Source organism: Schistocerca serialis, chromosome 2 (genome assembly GCF_023864345.2).
Source record: "Schistocerca serialis cubense isolate TAMUIC-IGC-003099 chromosome 2, iqSchSeri2.2, whole genome shotgun sequence".
Classification (NCBI taxonomy): domain Eukaryota; kingdom Metazoa; phylum Arthropoda; class Insecta; order Orthoptera; family Acrididae; genus Schistocerca; species Schistocerca serialis.
Genome location: NC_064639.1, coordinates 910,149,547 through 910,170,441, shown reverse-complemented (window position 1 = coordinate 910,170,441; position 20,895 = coordinate 910,149,547). Strand labels below are relative to the sequence as shown.

The following is a 20,895-nucleotide window of genomic DNA, read 5'->3' as shown; positions in this document are numbered from 1 at the left end:
ACGTCCAAGCCATGAGATGATGATACCTTTTTGCCGACATTATGTTCTGAAAACACTACAATCGGAATCTCCATTAAATTTTCGAGAAGACACGTTTAGATGTTGTGCCACTCAGAAGGCGCTAGCGACTCCCGGAATTGTGGCATATAGACTAATTTAATTAAAACAAATTTAAGAAACTGAAAAAATTTTTAAAAAAGTAAATAAATAAATAAAAGAAACTTAAATATACACTCCTGGAAATTGAAATAAGAACACCGTGAATTCATTGTCCCAGGAAGGGGAAACTTTATTGACACATTCCTGGGGTCAGATACATCACATGATCACACTGACAGAACCACAGGCACATACACACAGGCAACAGAGCATGCACAATGTCGGCACTAGTACAGTGTATATCCACCTTTTGCAGCAATGCAGGCTGCTATTCTCCCATGGAGACGATCGTAGAGATGCTGGATGTAGTCCTGTGGAACGGCTTGCCATGCCATTTCCACCTGGCGCCTCAGTTGGACCAGCGTTCGTGCTGGACGTGCAGACCGCGTGAGACGACGCTTCATCCAGTCCCAAACATGCTCAATGGGGGACAGATCCGGAGATCTTGCTGGCCAGGGTAGTTGACTTACACCTTCTAGAGCACGTTGGGTGGCACGGGATACATGCGGACGTGCATTGTCCTGTTGGAACAGCAAGTTCCCTTGCCGGTCTAGGAATGGTAGAACGATGGGTTCGATGACGGTTTGGATGTACCGTGCACTATTCAGTGTCCCCTCGACGATCACCAGTGGTGTACGGCAAGTGTAGGAGATCGCTCCCCACACCATGATGCCGGGTGTTGGCCCTGTGTGCCTCGGTCGTATGCAGTCCTGATTGTGGCGCTCATCTGCACGGCGCCAAACACGCATACGACCATCATTGGCACCAAGGCAGAAGCGACTCTCATCGCTGAAGACGACACGTCTCCATTCGTCCCTCCATTCACGCCTGTCGCAACACCACTGGAGGCGGGCTGCACGATGTTGGGGCGTGAGCGGAAGACGGCCTAACGGTGTGCGGGACCGTAGCCCAGCTTCATGGAGACGGTTGCGAATGGTCCTCGCCGATACCCCAGGAGCAACAGTGTCCCTAATTTGCTGGGAAGTGGCGGTGCGGTCCCCTACGGCACTGCGTAGGATCCTACGGTCTTGGCGTGCATCCGTGCGTCGCTGCGGTCCGGTCCCAGGTCGACGGGCACGTGCACCTTCCACCGACCACTGTCGACAACATCGATGTACTGTGGAGACCTCACGCCCCACGTGTTGAGCAATTCGGCGGTACGTCCACCCGGCCTCCCGCATGCTCACTATACGCCCTCGCTCAAAGTCCGTCAACTGCACATACGGTTCACGTCCACGCTGTCGCGGCATGCTACCAGTGTTAAAGACTGCGATGGAGCACCGTATGCCACAGCAAACTGGCTGACACTGACGGCGGCGGTACACAAATGCTGCGCAGCTAGCGCCATTCGACGGCCAACACCGCGGTTCCTGGTGTGTCCGCTGTGCCGTGCGTGTGATCATTGCTTGTACAGCCCTCTCGCAGTGTTCGGAGCAAGTATGGTGGGTCTGACACACCGGTGTCAATGTGTTCTTTTTTCCATTTCCAGGAGTGTATATACAAAAGCGCAAAACACAAAATTAAAGAAAGCCCATTCGCAACTACTTTAATTTTCATCGCTACTCTCTATGTTCTTCCCCCCTACTTTCTTCCTTTCCCAACCCTTGTAGTAATAGGTTAGTTGTTTTGGGATAGTCTTAGATAGGCGCCAACGCCTGAAGAGGTGCATTTTTTTTCGTTAGGAGGCAAGTGGTGATGGAAAGTAGATTTTTTTTCGTAGTTTCCCTTTTTTGTCCATGGGAAATAAAAAAAGGGTAGGGTCTTTGATAGTAATCAAAAAGTTCTCTGTCCTTAATAAAAAATTAAAAAATGAAATAAAATAAAATAAAAAATCTCATAAATTGCAACAAAATTTTTTAAAAGTTTCTAAGTCTTACCAAAAGAGTTCGATTTTTTAAAAATTGAGTTAATTGTCTTAAATGCAATTTCTATTTCTAATTCTTTTCCGCGTCATTTTTAAATGTCGACAGACTCCTTTACTTGGCCTTACTTTTCTTCCTATCATTCATTTGTCGTTTGGAATATGCCATTGTCGTCTATAATCTGCAATCAAGTAGCAATGAGGACAGTTCATCGGTTGGCAACGAGACAGCTCGTGCAACCAGTATGAGGATACTTTGAAGTAACACATTTTAGCACGAAATTACTGTTTGCTTTTACCAGTGAAGCAAAATTTTTTCTGTCTTGGGTTTGCTCACCAAGGTTAGCTTTACTCGGCATGAACAACGAGACAGTGATTTTAGTTTCACCATAGATTGCTGATCGCCATTTTTTTCGGACACATTGTACACCACGAGGTTGTGGTTAACTTAAGACATGAATTTAAATTCACGGCTACAAAACGCGTCGTCTGCCGCAGTTCATTCACTGATCACTCATAATCAGCTGCCGAGAGAGAATCTTGCGTTTCTGACGTACCTACCAGAGGCCACTTCCAACACTCTCCGTGTCATACGTTCGCACCATTTTTGAAGTGACCTACAGTTTTTGTGTGTCACCTGTAACAGCGCGGTAGCCTACAGCCGTTGTGACAAGACTGTAGTGGCAAGTGACAGACGTCAACTATCAAATATTATTAACCAGACTACAGTCACAGGTCACGCCACTGCTGTACACCACAGGTCGATAGTACGTGGACAAAGAACTAGCACCCAATAGCGTCCCAGTTTATTCCATCGGGCTAACAGTTGACCCATCGGGCTAACGAGAGACGAATGTTATGGCCAGGCCATGAGCATGAGTTCACAATAATGCTGTTAAAACTATTGTAGCACGATTATGTCCTGTTGACATTGACAGTTATCCTGTTGGAAGGCGTCATTGCCCTCAGAGAGCACGTCAGGCATAAAACGACGCAAGTGGTCAACAATAATATACATGTACTCCTGAGCTGCCATAGTGCCCTCCATGCGAGCCCAAGTAATATCACACTGCCACCGGCTTGCGTCCGAGGTGTAGTGCATGTTTCGAGCAGCAGTTCGCCTGTATGATGATATATCCAGACACGACCATCGGCATTGTGTAACCAGAAATGTCATTAATCATATTAGGGAACACGATTCCATTTACCCACAGTCCAACGCTGATGACACAACGTCCACCGCCGTGGTAGTCTAAGTCGTCGGGTGAACATGGGTACCTCTTTGGGGGGGGGGGGGGGGAGGGGGGGGGGAAGGCCTCACAAAGATGGAATGGACAGTGTCTTGAAAGGAAGATATAAGATGAACATCAACAAAAACAAAACGAGGTTAATAGAATGTACTCGAATTAAATCGGGTGATGGTGCGGGAATTAGATTAGGAAATGAGACACTTAAGAAGTAAACGAGTTTTGCTATTTGGGGGGCAAAATAACTGATGATGGTCGAAGTAGAGAGGATATAAAACGTAGACTGTCAATGGTAAGGAAAGAGTTACTGAAGAAGAGAAATTTGTTAACATCGAGTATAGATTTAAGTGTCAGGAAGTCGTTTCTGAAAGTATTTGTATGGAGTGTAGCCATGTATGGAAGTGAAATGTGGACGATAAACAGTTTAGACAAGAAGAGAATAGAAGCTTTCGAAACGTGGTGCTACAGAAGAATGCTGAAGATTAGATGGGTAGATCACATAACTAATGAGGAGGTGTTGAATAGGATGGGGGAGAAGAGAAATTTGTGGCACAACTTGACTAGAAGAAGGGATCGGTTAGTAGGGCATATTCTGAGACATCAAGGGATCACCAATTTAGCATTGGAGGGCAGCGTGGACGGTAGAAAATCGCAGAGGGAGACCAATAGATGAATACACTAAACAGATTCAGAAGGATGTAGGTTGCAGTAGGTACTGGGAGATGAAAAAGCTTGCACAGGATAGAGTAGCATGGAGAACTGCATCACACCAGTCTCTGGACTGAAGACCACAACATAAAGTGAATATGTCTACAATCTGACTTCTGCACAAATTTTGTGCAGAAATTTGATCATTGTCAATAAGTGTTGTAATTTTTTGTATTTAATTTTTTCAATTCATGAAGCTCGGCTACAACAGCCTAAGAATTATCATTTGCACCTAAGGGTATTAAGAATTTAATATTTGGTACAAGTTTTAATGCCTTTGAATGTAAATATACTTAAGGTTTTTTTCTTTTTTTAACGATTCCACATCCACGAAGGATTTCATTTGGGATCTGTAGAAGCTACATTACTATATCTGTTCTTATTTTGTGAACATTAGTAGTGTATTCTTGTTTTCTGAAATGCACCACATCCCACAGGATCTTCTCACTGGGGATCAGATGGAACGAAAACTACATCTAATCTAATGTAAGTTGTGTGGTGTGCATTCCTCAACAACGTGCGCTGTTTGGCGTTTTTAAAGAGCGAGTAAGCCTCCGACTTGCACGTTCTGTGATGAGCGGTGGACGTCCAATACACTACTCGGACGCCATGTTACTGGCAGATTTTGTGAAACGTGTCAGTTTCTGTATTCGGTTTTTACACCGGTGTGTGAATTTTCCCCAGTTCCCAAGCCGAATGTTGTTCATCGACGAAGCACATTTCAACAGTGGAGTTATTTGAACGCTCGAAATAACCACATTTGGGATCAAGAAAACCCCTTACTGACGTGTTCACGGTGATTTCATCACACTTTTGGCATCAGTATTTGGACAGGTATCTTCGATGATCGTGTGACTGGACCGTACATCCCTCCTCCTCACCTAACAGATGCCTGGTAGTTGATATTCCTGTAACAAGTGCTGATGGAGGTTTTGGAAGAAGTGCTGTTGGATACACGGCACGAATTGTGCTTGCAACACGATGGCGTGGCAATACATTTTGCAGTTCGCCTCCGAAACTATCTGAACGTAGCATACAGGAACAGGTGGAACGGTCGAGGTGGGCCTCATGCTTAGCCAACAAGATCCTCAGATTTAACTCCTTTGGCCTACTTGTTGTGGAGCCACATGAAGAGTCCTGTTTACGAGACTACTGTGCAGTAGGAGGAAAGATCTGGTTGCACAGGTCATGGTTGCGGCAGAAGTGATTAACAATGCACCGTGCACATTGCACAGGGCTTATGCGAACTTTGTGCGCACATGTACTACGTGCAGTGAACTTAGTGGTCGTCATATCTAACAGCTGTTGTAACTATCTCAGTAAATAGGAGTGAAATGTGAACGTCTTGTTTTCGTTGTAACTTAGAAACAAACCGTTATCAGACATAGGTAAAACCGTTTTTAGACATGGGTACTCATTTAAAACTTGATCTATTAAGTTCCGTCTACAACCTCTGGAAGTTTGTAACATGAACTGTGATATACCATGTATACTTTAATTACCGAGTCACATGCCCGTAACGCCACCATGATAGCTAGCTGCCATATTGTTTTCACTCACTCACGAGAGAGAGAGAGAGAGAAAATCTGTGTTGATACACACTGTAGTCGAATACAAAACAATAAAATGGGAAGGAAGAGGGAATGAATTTCAGCAAACGACTCCAAATCAAACAAAGAAATATAAATAGGTTGATTTATTGGAACTGAGTATTCAGTACATTCATGCTTTCTCGTAGTCGATACCCAGTATAAAGGCGTTGTAGCTTGTCTTGTAAGGACCAGCAGATATATCGATAGATGAATATGTAGGGTATGTGTAGCTGCCACCGTACGAGATTTCGAACAGGTAATATTTGGACGGATCGGTCTTGTAGCTGATAGGTACCCTGAGGAGCTGGAGAGGTTCGGCTACTTCCGAGTAGGTGGCTGTGGCGACGACCTTCCAGTTGGACACGCCATACGGAGTCTCGCTCATGGTAATCGTGATGTCCTGCTGCTCCGGGCCTATCTCCAGAGTGGCGTAGTTGCGCACGTGGCTGCTGAGGTAGAGTGCGTTCACCTGGTAGGCGCCCGTGTAGTTGTGTGGGGTGTTGAAGGCGCCCATGCAGCACTTCATCTCGCCCGCGTAGTCCGCCGGGTCTTGGAACAGCACAGTCGTCTTCGGGTACGAAGCTGAAAATACATCACGCCCGCATTAAGTGACAGTCAGTTGTTATCTAGCGCTACTAGAATCTGACGTACGAAAACAGACAGAAACAACACCAAAATTATCTGTTGGCTACAGTATTTATAATCACACGTGTGTCTACTTGCCAAATGATAAAACTTCAAGAGGAAGCAAAAGGATCTAAAGTTGTTTTAGGTGATGTTTTATGATTCGACTGAAGAACAGAGACAAAAACAATTATCAGAAATAAATTTTGCTGTGAAACTTCTCACCCTGTAATGTTCCCTCAGGAGTTGCTTATAAGATGGATATAGTTTTCTATAGGAAAGTCCGCTTAGGAACGCAAGACAAATAGTGTCTTTCTTCACAATCTGTCGCTTTCTTGGTATGCTATTATATAAGCTTTCTGCTATTGTCTCTAACTACTTCACTTGTAAAGAACCCATATATTAATGTGTACTGTTCCCAGCTTCCTTTTTTTTGTCTTTGTATCCGTGGAGAGTTTTGCTATAGCGTAAGTTTTTCCATATATACGTTATGTAGTTACAGTTTCTCGATTTGTTTTCTATTTTTCTAATATCAAATACTTACACATTTATTAGTATGTGATTTTACTCATTTCTAAGAACGTAATAGCATAAAATTGGAATACCCCTTAAAGCTACATTCTCATAGACAGCCTATAAAATAAGGGACTTTTACGATTTCGTTTTGGAAAAACAAATGAAGCAAACAACGTATATCTTGTTGCACATTACTTATTGATTACTGGATAACATTTTCTGATTACTTTTTTTTAAAAAATCAGTCTTCATTACGCCTCCCCATGCTATGTCCAAAATGAGGTGTGTCCATGACGGATGTCTCTCAGTCTGCAAATCTTATCCGAAATCAAAAAACAAACAATTTTCTTTATCTATAGGATATTGTGGCAAAGTATTAGCATAATTTTTTGAAATTTGAAAAATAATAAAATGGCGAGGATTTTAAACGAAGATGTAGTTCTGTCGTGTGTTTTTGCTCACGTTTATTGCAATAACTAATACATAAATTAAAAGACGAAAATAGCCTTTTCCTCCGTTATATATGTTTTAAGTTTGAATTGCTTTTGCTTTACTGTGATTTTATACTTCCATAAACTGTCGTTAGTTGTTAATAAGTGAAATAAGTCCATATGAAAAAAGAGGAATTTATACTAAACAAGAATTTACGAAATTGACACTGTCTGCTACATGTAGCTCTGGAACCTAGTGCTGTGTCCGGATGTGTAATCTGAAACTCTCAGCAGTATTAAAAATGCTATGAACTATCGTTCCAAGCCAATTCAAGTTTCGCTGCTATGTATTTTCATAACAGTTTGTTGATTTTTCTTTATATGTTACAACAATATGCTTATAACTTGCTCCTAGATAGTCACAACACTTCACAGAACATTGGACAGCGGACCACTTACCACTGGCAACAGCTGCAATCAGCAAAAGGGCTGCGGCTTCTCTCAGCATGGTGATTGTCCTTGTCCGTCTGCACTCCTCAAGGAAGGAAGAAATCTGATGGCTCTTAGATCGCTGCCCCGATCTTATATACACGCAGCCCACCAGATATGACGTCTGTCGGCTGGCTTTTCAGTGGAACTACGTTGCGTCATTCATTGACGCATTTCTAAAATTAAGCTTTTAATGCAGCAACGCTTGAAAAATCTCGTTATGTTCGAGAGTAGTTGGATAGGCTCTCTTTAGATAAAGTAACAAGAGGCTTCGAGAGCTTGGGTAATCTGATTTCTATCTGCGACAAGTAGTCACGTGCTGATAACTGAAGTCAACCACGTTGTAGCACTGTACAGCATTTCTCTCTTGATACAGTAGTTGCGCAATTGAAAACTGATAGTTTACATCGGTTTCTGAGCACAGCCCTATTCCGGCAGGCATTTACACATACCTACTTGTTAAGTATTTCTCAAACAGGCAACAAATGATCCGTTGTTAGATCCTCCTTTTCCAGGTACTTCATTGCTATAATTGACAGCTATGGTTCTCAGATGGCTATGTTAATCTATACGAGAAATGGTTGTACTGTTCAGAATATGGGAAGGACTCTTTCAGTAAAAATTAATCACGTTCACCACGGATCATGTACGAAAGAAATTTTAACTGTTGTCGCCAGTTAAACAAGATCCAGATGCAACCCGTAGTCTTCCCCCAACCATAACGAAATCTGCTAGCGGTAAACTAGTTTCTTTCACTCAGGTCAATATAGATTCACCGCATACGTCAAATAAGTCATCGACTTCACTTGGTATACGGATAAATAAAAAGACTTTCGCGGATGCGAGGCTTTGGATGTTTTGTCTGGGCTCATTGCCCCGGAATTACGTTTAAATAGTCCCCCTCCCTCAGTTGTCGCTGAGGTTTCCTTGACCTCTCCCTTGGTTGTAAGAAAGACTCCCAGATATTCACAGCTGCCACTCGCTCTTGCCTGCTACCAGCCAACGAGGTATTCGGCTGAAAGGGTCCTGTCTGCATGACGGATCACTACACGAGTAGCGCGCTCTATCTAGGGGATGCAAAGTGTATAAAAATGTTTGTTATATTCTGCCAACGTATCAGTAAACTGTCTGTGCTAATAATTCACGTTACTTTCCAGTGTATGTATTTGCAAATACGATAGAAATTTAAGGTATGCTTAATTCGAGTGTGAGCTACGGTGGCCGCCTACCTCGGAGACGTAATGATAAAATGCGGTTCATATTTGTAGCAACAAGTATGAAATTAAATTGAGGCTGTTGTAATACAACGCAACGTGTAGAGGAAAAATTACATTCAAAACATTTAGCAAACATTTTTGATAGTGTCTCATATTGTTTAATGCATTCAAATATAACTATAATAACTGTCAATAATCAATTTATCATCCTCTCACACAATCAACACAACACTTCGTCAGGAAATTGCAGTGTAGCAACTTTTGGGTCACTGATGGTGGCAGCACTGTGAAATAGAGAACAGCCGACACGAATTGTTCCGAAAACTGCCGATATCTGACGATGTACTGTGTGCTGAACAGCACTGGCATGAATGAAGCAGGCTTTCCAGATGTGTCTGGGTTACCGTGTCCTTTCTGTAGCTAGTCTATTGGGGGCTCATAACATACTAATTCATATAGGTTACCAGTTAGTGATAAGATCGGTTCGTACACGGCCCTAGATGCCACCCCACAGGGTCAGTAGTGACTTTTGAACAAAAAACTTTCACGATCACTGGGCTAGATAATCTGTACGCTGCCAGACGGTGTTGAAACTGGTGTCCACATTTTTCCGACAACTGTTATTGACTTGCGTATTCCTAGGGGATTGCGGCAAAGGCAGTACACCAGCCAGGAACCATACTGATAACGTCAATTGTTACTGCACAGCACTGTCATGAATGAAGCAGCTTCTCCAGTAGTGCTCGGGTTACGCCACACTAAAGTATTTCCCAAAAATCTCTACAGTCTTTACCTAGTCAACGGAAAACTGGAGTACACTCTCATGCCAATCTACCCATCAAGTCTCGCAAAGCTATATAAATGCACATCCCGAGATACTCATTTCAGCGTGTGCATCGGGACAGCCGGGAAAAACCAGGGAATGTGTCAGAGTTGCGGGAGTTTTGTATTTTCTTGATTAAATTTTTGCAATTTCGACTGTTAAGAACTGATCCCCTTACAAAGAATTTTACTTTATCCCCCCTACTGCAGAATAATTCTGCAGCCAAATATAAACGAGAGAATAACACAAAATAAAACTTTACTTACAAAGACCTTGCGCCATTTACAACAAAACACAGTGAGCACGCAAGTGTCTGCCGACTGCAAAATGTCAAATGCTTTAGCACGAGGACTATGCAGTACATCCTGACAACAAACTGCTTCCGATAAGCGTGACGTCACAACTGCTTAAAGCCTCACAGTTAGCGGGAAAATACTGCGAATGGTAGTTTGAGAAGCGTTACATTCAAAGTAAATTTTCTTTTACGCACGATGAGTTGTGTAACATCTGAGGATGTGCAGTGAATTTCTTAAATCAGAGTGCTTTTGTCTCATTAAAAACATAAAACTTTGTGGATCAGTCACTCAGAAGAACTTCGGGCCCAGAAGACCAGACATTACTTAAAATTTTACTGGCTCATTTGTGAATGATGTATCTCAGAGGTTAACACACGCAAGAAAGACCAATATAATATGTGGAAGCTTTGTTCTTCTTGTAACTGTACTATATGTATATTAATTTAAACCATTACGTTTCCTGTTTGTGTGTTCGCGCTACTTAATAGTGATCTTGCTGTTGACTGACTACACGCACCAGTCCAATGCTCTGAAAATCTGCTGTCATTGCCTGGCGAGATCACGTGACGTGAGCTACGACTGACCGACAACAGCGCATCGCAATCTCGATCTCAGTACTTTAAAAACTAACGTGCTGTGTTTGGTAGGATTCGTATTTATACTTCCGTAATACGTAAATATTCACTGTACATGTTGCTGCGAATCAATTCCAAAACACACTTCCTTTTTGCTGGATTTCGTTTCCTAAAGTGCCGGGAAGTTCTTTGCCGGTGTCTGGAACCATTATAATTGAAAGGATTGAGAGGTTAGCAGCTCCGAGGGAAAGTATACGGTCATTTAACATGGGAAAAGTGTATTTTCACTCGAAACCAGTCTCTTTTCACCTGTAAAAAAGTTTCTTTTTGATTAGGAAATCTGGGAACTTTTTTTCCTTGTCCACGTATACACTCTGTCATTAGGTCACTTTTTGATTTCGAATGTGAATTAAAGAAATCAAATAATATTTTTCACAACTGCAACATATTTCCAGATAGAAGATAACTTAAATCCGTGTGAAATAAAATTACCCAGCTTGTAGCTGTAACATCATGATGTCTGTAACACGGTTTTTGGCTTGCTTTCGACTCGACGTGGCAGCAGCCCGAACTTTGGAAAGCACAGCGGCACATCCACCTATTCCTAATCGCCACCTGCCCGTGGACTTGCACGTTTGAGCCTATTCTTCAGCTGGTGTAGGAGAATACGCTTAAAGGTAAATCCCTAAGAGTCGATGTGCCATCCAATTTCTCTTCGGCAGTAAGCTGTTTCTCTGGCTTCTCTCCAATCTTCAGCTCCCATCAGTTTTCACCAGACGTTATTCCAAACACCTATTATGTATGGAATGGGTAGCAATAATGCTTCTTGTGAACTTTTCTTATTTGTGCTGTGTATATAAGTTATAAGAAAGAGATGATACTCAGTTACCTAACGTTTTAATTTCAGTCGTAAATCTAGTTAGTGGCCCATAAGCAAAATTGACACTTTACCACACAAGTCGCCATGCCGTAGATAACAGTGTTGCCTGTGCGAAGTCTGTGTGAGTCGCTAGTGAGATATATAAGTCCTTCATCTTTGTGTCTACAAAATTGGTAATTTTGTCGCCCGAGTTTGATGATAGTTTCAGCAATAGGTCGAAGTCATTCACTGTTTTTTTTCACCCCTTTGAAGAGCTGGTAATGTACAAGGTTGCTCAGTTAAAAGTTAGGCTTCTTGAAATTCTGGATGAATGCAGTCCCTTGTTCTGCAGTTCGTTCGCGATAAATTTGATTGGCATGCATCTCCAAGTCCCGGTTGTCCCCGACAACACACTTAACTTTCGTCAGTAGATTTGTCATAAGCTTTCGCAATGCCACCATTCTTTTCACCTCCCCCCCACTCCCCCTCTCATAAAAAAATTCGGAACATGAGACAAAACTTTTGAATATCCGGCTCCAACCACAGAAAAACAAACACTTATTTCAGTCAGGAAAACATATTACGTCATATAACCCTGTAATATCCCACTCCTCGACAAATCTTCGACACAATACTACTTTCAAAGTCTGTGTGTCCCTTTAATATACTATACAATGTTTTACGACCCTTAAATTAGAGACGTAAGTACATGACGGGTTTCTCTAGTAAATAATCCTTGAACACGTGTTGTATCTATCTCTTTAATAGATGACGAACGTGCAGAGACCACAGCTGGGAGCAGTTAATAATTTTTGAGTCATCAGTCTTCTGATTGGTTTGATTCGGCCCGCCACGAATTTCTCCCCTGTGCCACCCTTTTCATCTCAGAGTACCACTTGCAACCTACATTCTCAGTTATTTACTGGATGTACTCCAGTCTCTGTCTTCCTCTACAGTTTTTCTCCTCGACAGCTCCCAGTAGTACCATGGAAGTCATTCCCTCATGTCTTACCAGATATTGTACTATCCTGTCCCTTCTTCTTGTAAGTGTTTCCCATGTATTCCTTTCCTCGTCTATTCTCCTGAGAACCTCCTCATTCCTTACCTTATCAGTTCATCTAATTTTCAGCATTATTCTGTAGCGCTACATCTTAAATGCTTCGATTCTCTCCTGTTGTGGGTTTCCCCACAGCCCATGGTCCTCTACCATACAGTGTTGTGCTCCAATTGTACATTCTCAGGGATTTCTCCCTCGAATTGAGGCCTCTGTTTGACACTAATAGATTTCTCTTAGCCAGGAATGTCACTTTTGCCACTGTTAGTCTGAATTTTCATGTCCTATTTGCTCTCTCTGTCATTATTTTGCTGCCTAGGTAGCAGAATTCCTTAAATACACTTACTTCGTGACCATCAATCCTGATGTCAAGTTTCTCGCTCTTCTCATTTCTGCTACTTCTCTTTACTTTCGTATTTTTTAAATTTCTGTCAGCGCTTCTTCGATGTATAAAGTGAGCAGGAGAGACGAAAGACTACCTCCCTGTCTTACACCCTTTTTAATCAGAGCACCTCGTTTTTGCTTTCCGCACTTATTGGTCCCTCTTGACTCTTGAACGTTGGATATATTGCCCTCTCTCGCTAAGGCTCACCCCTATTTTTCTCAGAAGTTCGAACATCTTACACCACTTTACATTGTCAAACGCTTGTTGCTGGTCGACAAACACTATGTACGTGTCTTCATTTGTCTTTAGTTTTCTTCCACTGTCTCTTAGGCGCCTTTACCTTCCTCCTAAAGCTAAACTGATAATCATCACACAGATCCGCAGTTTTCTTTTCCATATTTCTGTATGTTATTCTTGTCAGAAACTTCGATTCATGAGCTGTTACGCTGATTGTGCGATAAATCTCGCACTTGTCGGCTCTTGCAGTCTTCGGAATTGTGAGGATGATGTTTTTCGACAATCAGATGGTATGTCGCCAGACTCATACATTTTATGCATCAACGTGAAGAGTCTATTTGTTGCCACTTACCCGATTTATTTTAGAAATTTTGATGGAAAATTATCCATCCCATCAGCCTTATTCGAAACTAAGTCTACCAAAGTTCCTTAGATTCTGCTTCTCATATTGGATCCCCTGTGTCTTCTATATCGACTCCCGTTTCTTTTTCTATCACGCCATCAGAAAAGTCTTCCCAATGATAGAGGTCTTCAGTGTACTCTTTCCACCTATCTGCTTTCTCCTCTGCATTTAACAGTGGAATTCCCGTTGCGCTCTTAATCTTACCACTCTTGCTTTTAATGTCACCGAAGGCTATTTTCACAGTTCTACAGTCTGAGTCAATCCTTCCGACGATCACATGTTTTTCGATTTCTTCACATTTTTATGCAGCCATTTTGCAATAGTTTCCCTGCACAAGTAACAAGTAGAGCTGGAATAATCTAATCCAAGAACAGTAGCAGTTCTGTGTCATGATTATAAGCAGCAGTCAGTCCGCATATGTGTCATTGCGGCGCTCGGTGTGAACGATGGACGGCCTGTTAATTAGTTGTACTTATGAACTGAAATTACCTACTCAGATTATTTGCTCAAAAGGCGAAGACTGTGATGGAGGCTCCATTTAACTCGTCGTCCTTCTAACATCCCCGCAACTTGCGTAGAAATAGATTTTCAAACACCAAAACTAAGATTCAGAAGACTCCAAGAAAAATTCTGGACTTTACCTCAAACTCAGGACCAAATATTCTTAAAATCAGTCGTAACAATGCCTAGCAATTTTTTGTCCCAATCACAGTTCAAAACTCCTCCACAACCGGAGGTAATTCTGTCAGTGACAATTTATCACGATGTGTGACCAAAAATAATGTATTCTGTCAACTCCATTCAGTATCTCCAACTGTATTAGACCCAATTCATTACATTTCTCTCCCTCTTAATACGAAATTTTTCGAGGAATCAGTCTTTTCCACTTTCCAGAGAGCGCAACGCTCTATTGCAATATTATATGGTACGTTAACTCTGGCTGGGCGTGTTCTCACATTTTCAATGGATCCCTTGTTTCTTTAAATATAGAATAAAACATGAAACGAAATATTTAGTGAAGACAGGTTACAGAAAAGAGAATAGCATAACGATCTTACAGTAGTGCATTTCGTCTTCCTATAACTGGATTTAGGGATCTTGAAGTAAGAGAATAAAAAAAAGATGAGGTAAGTGTGAGATTTTGAGTAAAATTCTCGGCGGTCATGTATCTTCAAATCATGGATTCTTTCAATGGTTACGTTTGTGGTAATGTCAGATGAACGTCCGGAGCGTGCTTTGTCTTCGGTGCTTGGCCGACAACGTTCAAATTCATTAATCCAAACGCGTAAGGTGTTCAGTGATGGCCGAGACTCTACGTGAATTTCATCCAATTCTGTTTTGATTTGTGCAGCATTCCGACTTTTATTTGAAAAGTGTTTGATAATAGCACGAAACTCGGTTTCCTTGACTTTCAATGCCAGTTGACACACCGACCAATTCAATGGCTCTTAACAATGAAGTGCACCGAGTTCTTTGATGAAACTCTTTAAACGATCCTTGGAAGAACAAAGCTTACCATTCACGTATCGTTTAGCAGTTACGGCGTCTTTCATGACCACCAGTGGCGTACGTCGGACCCACGTAATGACACCTCAAAACACCAGGGAACCTCCTCCTTGCTGCACTCGCTGGACAGTGTGTCTAAGGAGTTCAGCCTGACCGTGTTGCCTCCAAACACGTCTCTGGCGATTGTGTGGTTGAAGGCATATGCGACACTCATCAGTGAAGAGAACGTGCCGCCCGGGGTGGCCCAGCGATTCTAGGCGCTACAGTCTGGAACCGCGCGATCGCTACGGTCGTAGGTTCGAATCCTGCCTCGGGCATGGATGTGTGTGATGTCCTTAGGTTAGTTAGGTTTAAGTAGTTCTAAGTTCTGGGGGTCTGATGAAATCAGCGGTTAAATCCCATAGTGCTCAGAGAAATTTGAACCAAGAGAACGTGATGCTAATCCTGAGCTGTCGATTCGGCATGTTGTTGGGCCAATCTGTACCGCGCTGCATGGTGTCGTAGTTGCAAAGATGGATCTCGCCATGGACGTCGGGTCTGAAGTTGGGCATAATGCAACCAATTGCGCACAGCTTGAGTCTTAACACGACGTCTTGTGGCTGCACAAAAAGCATTATTCAACATGGTGGCGTTGCTGTCAGGGTTTCTCCAAGCCATAATCGGTAGGTAGCGCTTATCGACTGTAGTAGTAGTCCTTGGGCAACCTGAGCGAGGCATGTCATCGACAGTTCCAGTGTCTCTGTATCTCCTCCATTTCCGAACAACAGCGCTTTGGTTCACTCCGAGACGCCTGGACACTTCCCTTGTTGAGAGCCCTTCCTGGCACAAAGCAACAATTCAGACGCAATCGAACCACGGTATTGACCGTCTAAGTACGGTTGAACTACAGACAACACGAGCCGTGTACCTCCTTCCTGGTGGAATGACTGGATCTGATCGGCTGTCGTATCCCTCCGTCTAATCGGCGCTGCTCATGCAAGGTTGTTTACATCTTTGGGCGGGTTTAGTGACATCTGTGAACAGTCAAATGGACTGTGTCTGTGATAAGATATCCACAGTCAACGTCTATCTTCAGAAGTTCTGGGAGCCGGGGTGATGCAAAACATTTTTTGATGTGTGTATTTAACAGTCTGTCTGTTTCAGTATTACTCTATTGCACATCAGTAACAAGTACAAGAACGCTGCGATGAACATCATCGCCATACACGCCTACGTTAACCGGAGAAATCGGCAATTGCAGAACACTGCCTGAATACAGGGCATCGCATGATTTATGAAAAGACGGAAGTTTTGTCGGTACCATCTTTCTGGGATTGCGTCATTAAGGAACCAATACCGTTCCGTACAACCGATAATCTCATCAACAGGGATGCGGGGTTTCAACTGAGCACAGCATGGATTCCTCCATTGGCTGCTATTAAATCACGAAGAGAAATTAAGATTTTTCGTTAACAGACTCGTCATAACATTGGTCTAGTACATTGTTTTAGTGAGTGATGTCTGGCCGCAGTGTTAGTAAACATAGCGTATAGGAACGCGCAGCAGGTACTCTCTGCAACATTCGGCAGAGGACGTTTTAGTATGGCTCCATCTATCTGCAAACCATTGCGCATGCGTGATTTCCGCGCTTGCGCATTCTTCGCGCTCGTGCTCTATGTACAGGATACGGATACCGTCAGTCGTACCTACCCACCAGCAAGGTTGTACCATCTGAACATATTGGGCAGGTGCTCCGAGGAAATATTGTGGGATTTGGACAACGTCATGCGGTTGTAATCCCATGAAGACTATGTACAACATATCCTCCGGGAGAGCTTGAAGAGTCATAAATCTCGCATATATCACGTGAAGATCAATGTCATAAGATCAGGGCACTCAGGAAATTTAATGAGTGGTATATGCATTGTCTTTTTCTCGGCAGCATCCGTGAATGGAGGTGTCAGTGAATGAGTGATACCAATATTGAAACCGCGTGCCATGGATCCTATGGTAGCTTGTGGAATACAACTGAAAAAATCTAAACTTAAAAACAGAGCGATTATTTTACTGCGAGCACTTGCCGTTCCTCTCTCCTACATTACATTACGCGAAATTAACAATTAAAAAAATACTCGCCGTCGTAACGCAGACTGCGGCAAGCCCGATGGTATTGTTTATCAGATACTGCTCTGTCAAGGAATGTCTTCTCATTGTGGTCTTCCTGAGTGCGAGCAGCTATGACGCGAAGGGTCTCAACGTGCAGGGCTACCAGGAGTTTCCAGGAGTCCAAAAAAGTGGAAACCTACTACTTCATTCCCGGCTCCCTACTGCCGTACTCTTGCAAAGATATAATGCTGTAAACCATTTACCCACCTTTCTGTAGTTAAAAATTGTTCAGCATCATTACTTCCCCTTCTCACAAGCGCATTAGCGTACATTTAATTCTGTAACACGTTAATGCCACGAAATAGACTAAGGATTAATTAATACAGTTCCTACCCTAACAGCCTCTGCAGCCGATTCGCAGGTCAGTGGAGATAAGCTTTCTATCCATTATCTGAGATTACTAAGTTGGTTTTCAACTTCAAAGGGTGAGGTGACAAAAGTCAAGAGGTATCTCCTAATACCATGTCGGACCTCCTTTTGCCCGCCATATTGCAGGAACTCGACAGGGCTTGGACTCAACACGTCACTGAATCCAATGCAGAAATATTGAAACATACTGCATCTATAGCCGTCCATAACTGCGAAAGTGTTGCTGGTGTAAGAACTGACCTCTCGATTATGGCTTATAATTGTTCGAAGTGAGTCATTTTGGGTGATCTGGGTGGCCAAATCATGTGCTCATGGTGTCCAGAATATTCTTCAAACCAATCGCGAACGATTGTGGTCCGGAGACTTGGCGCATTGTCACCCACTAAAATTCCATCGTGTTTGGGAAGATGAAGTCCATGAACGGGTGCAAATGATCTACAAGGAGCCTCACTTAACCATGTTCAGTCAATGATCTGTTTAGTTGGATTAGAGAACCCAGTCCAATCCATGCAAATACAGCCCTCACCATTATAGAGCCACCATCCCTTGCACAACTCATTGTTGATAACCTGAGTCCATGGCTTCGTGAGGTCCACGTGACACTCGAACCCTTTCATCAGCTCTTACGACCTGAAAATAGCACTCATCTGATCACGCCACGGTTTCCCAATTGTCTGTGGTCCAACCGATATGGTCACGAGCCCAGAAGAGGCGCTGCAGTCTATGTCGTGTTGTCAGCAAATGCACTCGCATCGGTAGTCTGCTGCCATAGTCCATTAATGTCGAATTTCACCTCACTGTCCTAACGGATACGTTCGTCTTACGTCCCACATTGATTTCTGTGGTTATTTCACCCAGTGTTGCTTGTCTGTTAGCACTGACAACACCGCGCAAACACCGCTTCCGTCACTCATTAAGTGAAGGCCGTCAACCACTCCGTTGTTCTTGGTAGACGCAATCCCTGAAATTTTGTGTTCTCGGTACACTCTCGACACTGTTCATCTCAGAACATTGATTTCCCTGACGATTTCCGAAAAGGAATGTCCCATGCCTCAGGTTTCAGCAACCACTCCGTGTTCAAAGACTCTTAATTCCTGTTGTGCGGCCATAATCACGTCGGAAACCCTTTCATATGAATGACCTGAGTACAAATGATAGCTCCGTAAATGCACCGCCCTTTTACACCTCGTGTATGCGATACTACCGCTGTCTGTATACGTGCATAGCGGTATCCCATTACTTACATCACCTCAGTATATGTACAACATTAATTTATGTTAATGGATCCGAAAACAGGAAGCAACTAATGACAGAAAAAGTGGTGATAACTGAACACAATATGCCTCTTCTATTTTCATTTTAGACCGTTCTGTCCTTGAATGTATTGGCAAAAGAGTTTCAGTGGTGACTTGTTTAAGGCTTGGTGTTAATGAAGCCGCCGAATGCAGCTAACACAACTCCTTGACGCTCGAAGTAAACCGTGTTTGATGCAGTGATCTGGGGCGTGGTTTTGTAGCTTTAATACATGGAATAATTTGTTTAACAGTCTGCTGAGCTATATCAGTTTCTTGATGTTATTGATATATCAATATTCCCAGTTGTGAGAGAATTATTACCTCTTCATTGACGTATGTTTGCTCAAGGGCAACAAGACTGTGTGTGGAAGAACCGTTATATCTCATTGTTACGTCAGAGATTCGTACTTATCATAGTGTCAGGTTTTTTTTGCACATATTAAATTGTATGTTTGAATCGATATACTGGAACATTCAGTGCAACAAAGACCGAAATTCCAGTTTTCTGTACGATAACGGAAAAAATCTTATTTCTTCCTTCCGTAAATTACACTTTCAATTTGAAATGAGGAGCAATCGGTGATGTCTTTGTCTGATCATCGGCAGGTCGTGCTACTATCCCTTTATGCTGATGACAGCCACAGTTTTTACATATGCCGTGTTTTCTAAGAAATGGAATGACCAGACACTTTGTTTTTTCCCCCACATGTAGATGTGATTAACGACGCCAAGCTCGTGCACAGAGTAAATATTTATATTAGACTGGGATTTTTTCCGGTTACGGTAAGCCCAGTTATTATAAACGTAATACATTACTTTCGAAATAAATGCCAAATTATTTTGTGTCAGGGTTATTTCTAAACACAAATGTAGCATGTCTAATCATTCTCGAGAGAACATATCTCTCCTTCCCCTAGCAATGCCCTAGGAGATATGTATACTCAACAGTCTTTTTGTGACATCCTTTTACTTTCTGTATTCTTTATCGCCCTGTAGTGACGACATACCACCATCAAAAGAGATAAAACTTGGGACCTAGCATAAATGCCGCACGTAACAAGTCGCCTTCTCTGACTGATCGTTCTGGTTGTAAAACATCACATTAAATCTTCGGAAGAAATCACTCGTGAGCTCCAAAGTGTTGCCAGCAGTCCATCTACAAGAATGCCTGTGCCTAGGCAGTTAAAAAGATGGGTCTGACCTTGGCCAATGCCTGGACAACGTTATTTTCTATCATTTGGAGTGTTAACAGTGAAATGTGCAGCGGTTTTGGTGGTTGTTGTTCCTTTATTGCGCTTAAGGAAACGCTAAACGCCGAATGTTATGACTACATTTAACAGCACGGTGTACTAAGGACAGTGGATCAACAATTCTGAGGTGATGATTGTATCAGCTTCACAGTGCACCGAGTCACAATGCAGCATTTGTGAGTCAGTGGTTTGTGTCCAGTAGCATTCCTGAAGTGGACTGGCGTGCCGCGAGTCCCGATCTGATCCCAGAGGAATACCCTTGCGCTGAGTCAGAACGTCGACTTCCCTCCAAACCCCAGAGTCGACCATGACTACATTCTCTGGTTTTGACTCTTTGAGGAAGATTAGGATGCGATTCGTCCAAGCACATCAGATACCTCGCTGAAAGTGTCTTCATCATCAAGGCGATGGGTGAACGCACTGCATGCTAATGCCTACTAATACCTGTCAGCATGCTTTTGATCAGATACGTTACTGGAACTAGCGAAAGAAGCTTGACTACTCCTTCTAGCGAGGGCAAGTAGCGCACTTGCAGTAGATTATAATTCTTGTCGACATTTAATTTGCAAATGATAATTTCGATTAAAAAATAATTTAAAGTATTGTATACCGACTATTATCTGAGTGAAGCTTAAACGAGAAATATTTAGGCTGGCAGAAACACATATAAAGTACACATAATTCGTTTTTGGCAAATTTAATCAATTTAATTGGGGATTCCAGAAAGAAAGGGGAAAGTTTATAACAACAGATGTAACTCAGTGAACATGATAAGCTTAACGGAAACGATCGTAATTAAACATAGCTCTCCGTATTTCTCGGGTCGAACACCTTCAGATAACAGAATCCTATTG

The 20,895-nt window shown here is 42.7% G+C and overlaps 1 protein-coding gene across 4 annotated transcripts in view; it reads right to left on the bottom strand.

The window, feature by feature from the left end:
• Positions 1 to 5,656: 5,656 nt before the first annotated feature.
• The window catches only part of LOC126456335 (uncharacterized), a 42,461-nt gene continuing 27,222 nt past the window's right edge, over positions 5,657 to 20,895 (bottom strand). The window contains exons 1-2 of one of the 4 annotated variants that reach the window (XM_050092084.1): positions 7,598 to 7,681; positions 5,657 to 6,149 (exon numbers count right to left, since the gene is read on the bottom strand). In XM_050092084.1, the coding sequence (XP_049948041.1) occupies positions 5,698 to 6,149; positions 7,598 to 7,646 (501 nt within the window). In that variant the 5' untranslated portion in view covers positions 7,647 to 7,681 and the 3' untranslated portion in view covers positions 5,657 to 5,697. Of the gene's footprint in view, positions 6,150 to 7,597; positions 7,682 to 20,895 lie in introns of those variants that run through there. The other 3 variants (XM_050092085.1, XM_050092086.1, XM_050092088.1) reach the window with 3 other exon arrangements.